The sequence below is a fragment of the Trichechus manatus genome, unplaced genomic scaffold (assembly GCF_000243295.1).
Source record: "Trichechus manatus latirostris isolate Lorelei unplaced genomic scaffold, TriManLat1.0 scaffold00072, whole genome shotgun sequence".
In the NCBI taxonomy this organism is placed as follows: domain Eukaryota; kingdom Metazoa; phylum Chordata; class Mammalia; order Sirenia; family Trichechidae; genus Trichechus; species Trichechus manatus.
The window spans coordinates 950131-959436 of NW_004444008.1; the positions used below are offsets into that span (position 1 = coordinate 950131).

The following is a 9306-nucleotide window of genomic DNA, read 5'->3' on the forward strand; positions in this document are numbered from 1 at the left end:
TTCTTAGACAGACTGTACATGAGTGTCCCTCCCACACCTTGTGTTCTTAGACAGACTGTACATGGGTGTCCCTCCCCCCACCACCTCTCGCTCTCGTTCGTTCTTGGACAGCTGCATCTGCTTCAGCATCTGGGACCTCTGCTCCATCATCAGCGTCTTCTCGTAGGTGAATGCAGAAATGTCGTTTTCAACCTGGAAAGTTCCAGGGCACAGAAGTGAACATCACGTTCCCATTCCACTCCTGGAAGGCCCTGGACTACATGAAGGGTCCATGTGGCCCTGGGGGCTTCTCCAGCCTCGCCCCTGTCTGTGAGTCCTTAGGGCCTTTCAGAGCTCTCAGCACTGGGACCACCCACCTGGGAGGGCAGGGGGCACAAGTGAGCACATGGGGGCCTACGTGAGAATGTGGCGTATGGGGGAGGCAAGGGTGTGTGTGTGAGTGTGTGAGCGTGTAGGTGTGGGGGAGGTAAAAGTGTGTGAGAGTGAACATATGGGTGAGTGTGGGAGGGCAAAAGTGTGAGTACGTATGTGAGTGTGTGTGTGAATGTGGGTATGGGGGAGGGTAAGAGTACAAGCATATTGTGAGTGTGAGCGTGAGCGTGTATGTGGGTAAGTGTGAGAGGGTAAGAGTGTGTGTGAGTGAATTAGCATAAGTCAATATGGGAGGGCAAGAGTGTGAGCATGTGTGTGAGTGTGTGAGTGTCTGGGAGTGTAAGAGTGGTGTGAGTATGTGAGTGAGCATCTGGGTGACAGGGTGTGAGTGTGTGTCAGTGGATACGTGTCAGCATGTGTGTGAGTGTATCAGCATGTGTGTGAGAGTGGGTGTGTCTGGGAGGGTAAGTGTGTATGTGAGTGAGCACGTGGGTGAGAGGGTATCAGTGGATATATGTGAGCATGTGTGTAAGCATATGTGTAAGTGTGAGCATGAGTGTGTGTGTGAGTGTGGGTGTGTCTGGGATGGTAAGAGTGTATGAGTATGTGAATGAGCATATGGGTGAGCGGGTGCGAGTGTGTCAGTGAATGTGTGTGAACATGTGTGTGAGCATATGTGTGAGTGTGAGTATGAGCATGTGTGTGGGCAAATGTGAGTGTGGATGAGAGTGTATGATAGTGAATATGAATTTAAGTATTTGTGTGTGTACTGGAGGGTGTGAGTGTGAGTGTGAGCATGTGGGTGGGCGAGCATCGGACTGAGGGAGCAGCAAACACAACCAAACATGCTCTACTCCCCACTCAAGTCACCCTTCCTGGAACCCACAGACACTAACTCACGGACACTCTGTCATGGATTGAACTGTGTCCCCAAAAAGTATCTGTCAACTTGGCTAAGTCATGATTCTCAGTCTTGTATGACTGTCTACTATTTTGTCGTCTGATGTGATTTTCCTGTGTGTTGTAAATCCTATCACCATGATGTTAATGAGATACGGATTAGCGGCAGTTGTGCTGATGAGATCTACAAGACTAGATAGTGTCTTAAGCCGATCTCTTTTGAGGTATAAAAGAGAGAAGCAAGCGGAGAGACATGGGAACCGCATAGACTAAGAAAAAAGGGCCAGGAGAATAGCTCATCCTTTGGACCCAGGGTCCCTGTGCAGAGAAGCTCCTAGTCCAGGGGAAGATTGATGACAAGGACCTTCCTCCAGAGCTGACAGAGAGAGAAAGCCTTCCCCTGAAGCTGCTGCCCTGAATTTCAATGTTTAGCCTCCTAGACTGTGAGAGAATAAATTTCTCTTTGTTAAAGCCATCCACTTGTGGTATTTCTGTTATAGCAGCACTAGATAACCAAGACACGCTCCTTCAGGAGGAAACACTCAGACCGTAGACCATGAGCTAACCCAGAACAGAGGCGTTGAGAGCTCTGCACGTGGGCATATTCCAGCCAGTGACACAGAGGCTGTGGCCAGCACACAGCCCGGAACCCCAAGGACACATGCTCCCAGGTAACAGGAGTCATGCCCTGCTGTCCAGAGGACACAGAGTCACCCACCTCGAAGAGTGTGACACCTGTACAGTTAAACTCCATAGCTCACCCGGCTAGTCACTGGACAGCTAAGATCAGAAGAAACACAAGTTGTTCCCTAGGCAGTAGGGAAAACTGGTCTGAAAGCTCAAGAAAAAACAGTGACATCAGCAAGATGGCGGAGCTGACGGTGCCAAGGTCCCCTCCCTCCACAGAAATGCTGAAAAATAAAAGGAAATGCCAAAACCAGCTCTGTCAGAACTATAGACAATAGCCGAGGGTTTACAGCGACCAAGCAAATGCTGAGTCAAGAAAAAAAGGACTTAAAAATGGTTGAAAAGCTTTGTGTTACTTCACTTGCCCTTGTCTCATCCCCTCCCTGACTCAGGAAAAGCAAAAATTGACATAATAGAAGGGGAAAATGGACAGTTCAACAGTAATAGTTGCAGATTTCAATACCCCACTTTCAATAATGGATAGAGCATCTAGACAGAAGATCACCAAGAAAACAGAAGATCTGAACAACAAAGCAAGTCCAAGACAGCTGTCCTGGACTGAATTATGTCCCCCCAAAAATGTGTGTATCAGTTTGGCTAGGCCATGATTCCTGGTATTGTGTGATTTTTCCCATATGCGGTAAATCCTGCCTCCATGATGTTAATGAGGGAGGATGGATGGCAGTTGTGTTAGTAAGGTAGGACTCAATCTACAAGACTGGATTGTGTCCTGAGGCAATCTCTTGAGATAGAAAAGACAGAAGTGAGCAGAGAGACAGGGGGACCTCATACCACCAAGAAAGCCATGCCAGGAGCAGAGCGTGTCCTTTAGACTCGGGGTCCCTGCGCGGAGAAGCTCCTAGTCTGGGGGAACAATGATGAGAAGGCTGACAGAGGGAGAAAGCCTTCCCCTGGAGCTGACACCCTAAATTTGGACTTTTAGCCTACTTTACTGTAAGGAAATAAACTTCTCTTTGTTAAAGCCATCCACTTGTGGTATTTCTGTTATAGCAGCACTAGATAACTAAGACAACAGCCAAAGTATGAATGATCATGAATATATCCTGCCTGAATTTAGAGACCATCTCAAGAACAGATTTGATGGACTGAACACTAATGACCAAAGACCAGAGGAGTTCTGGGATGACATCAGGACATCATACCTGAAGAAAGTAAAAAGACAGAAAAGACCAAAATGGATGTCAGAAGAGACTCTGAAATGTGCTCTTGAGTGCAGAGTAGCTAAAGTGAACAAAAGAAACCAAGAAGTACAAGAGCGGAACGGAAGATTTCAAAGGGTGGCTCAAGAAGACAAGGTAAAGTATTACGAAAAAAATATGCAAAAAACTGGAGTTACAAAACAAAAAGGGAATTGGCATTTCTCAGGATGAACGAACTGAAGAAAAAATTCAAGCCTCAAGTTGCAATACTGAAGGATTAAGCACTTGATTTCTAGTCAAAAGGCTGGTGGTTCGAACCCACCCAGTGGCACCTCAGAAGGCAGGCAGGCGATCTGCTTCCAAAAGGTCACAGCCTTCAAAACCCTATGGAGCAGTTCTCCTCTGCATACATTGGGTCGCCATGAGTCGGAGTCGACTGGACAGCAAACAGCAACACCACTCACAAACATAAAGCGTGTCAAAAAGCAACCGCCGGGGTGCTCACCATCTCGACCACCTCCACCTCGGCGCTGATGCGCAGCTGATAGAGGAACATCTGCAGGTCCTTCTTCATCTGGATGCTGTTGTCGTCTACCTGGGCCACCGTGAAGATGCGCATGCGGCACTTCCTCCACACCTGGGAGGGGGAGCTGCAGCTGGTCACTCAGGCCTTGGGCAGGCCCCCTCATGGGGCAGACACATGCCTGGGCTACCCTCCCTCCCTGTGTGAGTCACAGATGAGCACTCTGACCCCCGCTCCCCTTTGCTTCCCACCCACCCCTCTGCCCGCTGCTCCCCTTTGCTTCCCACCCACCCATCTGCCCCCTGCCACCCCCATGACACAGACCCCCCGTGTGACACAGACCCTGTGTGACAGACCCCTCATGTGACAAAGAAACCCTCCGTGTGACACAAGTCCCGTGTGACAGACACCCTGTGTAACAGCCCCCGTGTGACGTAGACCCCCAAGTGACAGATGCACTCCATGACACAGACCTCCCTGTGTAACAGCCCCCCATTTGACAGACCCCTATATGACACAGACCCCCATGTGACAGACCCCCCATGTGACACAGAAACCCTCTACGTGACAGACACTCTCCCCTGTGACTCAGATCCCCTATGTGACACGGACCCTCTCTGTGACAGAACACCAATGTGACAGACCCCCTCATGTGACACAGATATCCTCCATGTGACAGCCACACCCCCGTGACAGCCACCAATGCGACAAAGACCCCCATGTGACAGATACACCGTGACACTGACCTCACCATGTAACAACCGAGTGTGTGACAGACCCCATGACACAGACCACCTGTGTGACAGATCCCTCATGTGACACAGACCCGTGTGACAGAGCCCCAGGTGACACAGGCCCCATGTGACAGACCCCATGACAGACCCATCTGACAGACACCATGTGTGACACAGATCCCCCATATGGCAGACTGCTCATGTGACACAGAACCCCCCCATGTGACAGAACCCTAAGTGACAGACACCCTTGTGACAGACCTGTGTGACAGACCCCCGAGTGAAACAGACTCCCCTGTGTGACACAGACTCCTCTGTGTGACAGAACCCCCGTGTGACAGACTCCTCTGTGAGACAGACCGCCATGTGACAGACCCCTGTGTGACAGACCCGAGGGACATGGCCCCCACCTTGTGCTGGTGCAGTAGGAAGGGCAGCAGCATGAGCATGCCCCCGTCGTGCACGACCCACCACACGTCAATGTTCCCGTCGCTGAAGCGCTCCTGGTTCTGCGGGAACAGGTCCACGTTCTTGGCCACCAGCAGGGCCTGGTGCGCCGCCGTGGTGTCCCGGACTGTGTCTGTGGAGAGAGGGCAGCACTGGCGTGTCACCGGGCAGATGCGGTGCAGCGCAGGCAATGCACGAGTTCCCACAGAGCCCTCCCCAGGCAGGCACTGAGGGTCCGCCCACACCAATGGCCTGCTGCCACCCAGAGGGAGAGGCACTACGGGCTTCAGCCCCCAGGCCACCTGGACCTCGGAACCCCACGCATCTAGATAGCCACAGGGCCGCACCCACCAACAAAGTTCTTCCAGGACAAGGGGTTGTCCGTTTGCCTCCAGGCCTCGGGCCAGGCCATCAGCACTGTATTGTGTTTCATGCCACCGAGCCCTGCCGACTGGATCAGGTGTGATGTGCCATCCCGCAGGCTGGAGGACACCACTAGCTGGCAGAAGCCCTTGGTCTTCTCCATGGCCATCAGGGACCGGATGTTCTACAGGAGACGGGGGAGTTCAGAAGGGGGCACTTGTCGTAGTACCCACTGCAAGGGGCCCAGGAGGCAGCATGGTGGAGCCACATCACAGCCCGCACCGACAGTAAGGCAACCCAAAGATCCACAAAAAGCTGCAAGAGGTAACGCAGGGTACTAGATCAACACCCAGAAATCAGTTCAAGAGGTGAACTTCGCTAACTCTGCAAAGTCGCAGGGTACTAGATCAACACCCAGAAATCAGTTGTTTCTATACACTTGCAATGACTATCTGAAAAGGAAACTAGGAAACCAATTCCATTTACAATCACGTTTAAAAGAATAAAATACCTAAAAATAAATTTAACCAGGGAAGTGAAAGACCTTTAGGTCGAAACCTATAAAACATTGTTGAAACAAATCAAAGGAGACCTAAATAAACAGAAAGACATCCTGTGTTCCTGGATTGTGGTTGCTGTTAGGTGCCTTTGAGATGGCTCCAACTCATGGTGACCTTGTGTACAACAGAACGAAACTTTGCTCGGTTCTGTGCCATCTCCATGATCGTTGGTGTGCTGGAGTCCATTGTAGCAACTCTTGTGTCAGTCTATCTCATTGAGGGTTTCCCTTGTTTTCACTGACTGTCTAACAAACATGATGTCCTTTTCTAGCGATTGGTCTTTCCTGACGACGTGTCGAAAGTAAGCGAGCCAAAGTCTCATCATCCTCGCTTCTAAGGAGCATTCTTGCTGTACTTCCTCCAAGACTGATTTGTTTGTTTTTCTGGCAGTCCACATTATATTCAATATTCACCAACACCACAATCTGAATGCATCATTTTTTCTTCTATCTTCCTTTTTTAATTGTCCAGCTTTCGCATGCCAATGAGATGACTGAAAATACCATGGGTCGGGTCAGGCACACCTTAGTCATCAAAGTGGCATCTTAGAAGACTTAATGTTGTTACGATATCAACACTACTCAAAGTCATCTACAGATTCAACACAACCCTTATGAAAATTCTAACAGCCTTCTTTGCAGGAATGGAAGCCAATCGTCAAACTCATATGGATTGTAAGGGGCCCCAAACAGCCAAAACAATCTTGAAAAAAAAAACAAGTAGCAGGATTCACACTTCCTGATTTAAAAACTTACTACAAAGCTATAGTAATCAAAACAGTCTGGTACTGGTATAAAGGTAGACATACAGATCAATGGAATACTACTGAAAGTCCAGAAGTAAACTCATATCTAAGGTGGAATTGGTTTTTGATAAGGGGGCAAATCCATCCAATGGGAAAAGAATAGCCTCTTCAACAAATGGTGCTGGGACAACTGGATGTCCACATGGACCCCTACCTTACACCACAGACAAAAATTTACTCAAAATTGACCAATGGTCTAAATGTAGGAGCTAAAACCATAGAAGAAAACAGGGGGTGAATTTTTATGACCCTGCATTAGGCAATGGTTTCTTAGGTATAACACCAAAAGCATAAGCAACAAAGAAAAATATAGATAAACTGGTCTTCATCAAAATCAAAAATTTTCATGCAATGGACATTATCAAGGATGTGAAAAGACAACCTACAGAATGGGAGAAAATATTTGAAAACCACATATCTGTTAAGGATTTAATATTTAGAATATATAAAGAACTCCTACGACTTAACAACAAAAAGACAAACAACCCAATCAAAAAATGGGCAGAGGATGTGAACAGACATTTCACCCAAGAAGAAATACAAATGGCCAACAAACTCATGAAAAGATGCTCAACATCTTAGTCACTGTTGTCAGATGCTGTCGAGTTGGTTCCAACTCATAATGACCCGATGTACAACAGAACACTGCTTAGTCCTGCACGATCCTCATGATCGCTGTTATGCTTGAGCCCATTGTTGCAGCCACTGTGTCAATTCATCTCATTGAGGATCTTCCTTCTACTTTACCAAGTATGATGTCCTGGGACTGGTCACTCCCGGTAACATGTCCAAAGTATGTGAGACGAAGTCTTGCCATCCTCACTTGCAAGGAGCACTTTGGCTGTACTTCTTCCAAGATTGATTTGTTCATCATTAGGGAAATGCAAATCAAAACCACAGTGAGATACCACCTCACCCTCACTGCGATGGCTATGATTAAAAACACAAAATAAGTGTTGGTGAAGAGATTGGAACCCTCATCCATTGCTGATGGGATTGTAAAATGGTGCAGCCACTTGAATGTACTTAACGTCGCCAAATTGTACACTTAAAAATGGTTAAAATAGCAAATATCATGACATATACGTGTGTGTGTTTAACACATTCAAGTTGGAAATCATGTGTTTGTCTCCCTGTGCAAACCACATGGGAAAATGGCCAGCCGCTCACCACCCTCTACCTCCCCCTGCCTGTCTAACCCCAGCCCTCCCCTCACCCACCTCCTCAGCACGCTGGGCCTCAGCATGCTTGTCCAGGTAGGTGCCCTCCAGCACAGAGCCCACGATGGTCAGGCCCTTGCCGGCCTTCAGCTGGCTTGTGAAGGAGAGCAGCCGTGGGTGCTTCACGGCCTGCTCTGCGTCCAGATTCAGCATCACCAGCACCTGGGGCCTGCAGGGTGGCATGGGGTGGTCAGCACAGGGCAGCCAGTATGGAGCAGTCAGCACAGACTGGTCAGCACAGGGCAGCCAGCATGGGGTAGCCAGCATGGGGTGGCCAGTGTGGGGTGGTCAGCATGGAGTGGCATCATTCCTGGACACTCATGATGGTGGGTGGCCAGTGTGGAGCAGTGCCCAGGAGACCCTGTGCAGGAACAGTGGCAGCCCCAACCACAGGGCATGTGGGGCCAGAGGCTGGCTGTGCAGTGGTCAGCCCACACGAGCCATCCACAGGGGACCCGTGTTCACAATGATGCTGCACCCCACAGCAGGTGACTACCCCAGGGCCGATGCTCACTGGAAGGACACTGCCCAGTGGGGTGGGGCGAAGTTGGAGCCGGGGCTGTGCCCTCTGCCAAGTCCCTGGTGCCCAGCCACTCAGACACTTGTCATACTCAGATCCCTGACCGTAAGGGGTGAATAGCCCAGAGGAAGGATGTGGGGCTAAGTTCTCCATACAGCTTCTTAATAAAATGCAGCTTCTTTAACCAGAGTCTGATGTCAGAAACAGCCACTGGCACATTTAAGGGCACTGGACAGGTCTTGGGTCATCGCAGGCACCCCGTGGCCACACTCACCTCCAGTTCTTGGTGTGGGGGGGGCCATGCTCCACACGGAGCAGTGCGTAGCGGGCGGCATTCAACGACAGGCCCCGGATGCCATCACCCCACTCCTTCTCTGCCCTGCAAGGGGAACACCAGTGAGTTCCCACCACAGACAGGGCACAGACCACCACACAGGTCACGGAACACCACACAGGCCACAGAACACCACACGGGCCACAGAACACCACACGGGCCACGGAACACCACACGGGCCACAGGACACCACACGGGACACGGAACACCACACGGGCCACGGAACACCACACGGGCCACGGAACACCACACGGGCCACGGAACACCACACGGGCCACGGAACACCACACGGGACACGGAACACCACACGGGACACGGAACACCACACGGGCCATGGAACACCACACGGGACACGGAACACCACACGGGACACGGAACACCACACAGGCTGTGGAACACCACACAGGCTGTGGAACACCACACAGGACACGGAACACCACACAGGACATGGAACACCACGCAGGCCGTGGAACACCACACAGGACACGGAACACTGCACAGGACACGGAACATCGCTCAGGACGTGGAACACCACACAGGATGCGGAACACCACACAGGCTGCGGAACATCACACAGGCCGAGGAACATCACACAGGACACGGAACACCACACAGGCTGCAGAACATCACACAGGACACGGAACACCACACAGGACACGGAACACCACACAGGCCACAGAA

At 50.5% G+C, this 9306-nt stretch overlaps 1 protein-coding gene across 1 annotated transcript in view; it reads right to left on the bottom strand.

Moving 5' to 3' along the window:
* SLC12A7 (solute carrier family 12 member 7) overlaps positions 1 to 9306 on the bottom strand; it is a 63334-nt gene that overhangs the window by 8008 nt on the left and 46020 nt on the right. Inside the window, exons 15-20 of the mRNA XM_023734820.1 lie at positions 8566 to 8783; positions 7772 to 7940; positions 5175 to 5370; positions 4787 to 4956; positions 3625 to 3756; positions 38 to 192 (exon numbers count right to left, since the gene is read on the bottom strand). Of these exons, the coding sequence (XP_023590588.1) occupies positions 38 to 192; positions 3625 to 3756; positions 4787 to 4956; positions 5175 to 5370; positions 7772 to 7940; positions 8566 to 8783 (1040 nt within the window). The remainder of the gene's footprint in view (positions 1 to 37; positions 193 to 3624; positions 3757 to 4786; positions 4957 to 5174; positions 5371 to 7771; positions 7941 to 8565; positions 8784 to 9306) is intronic.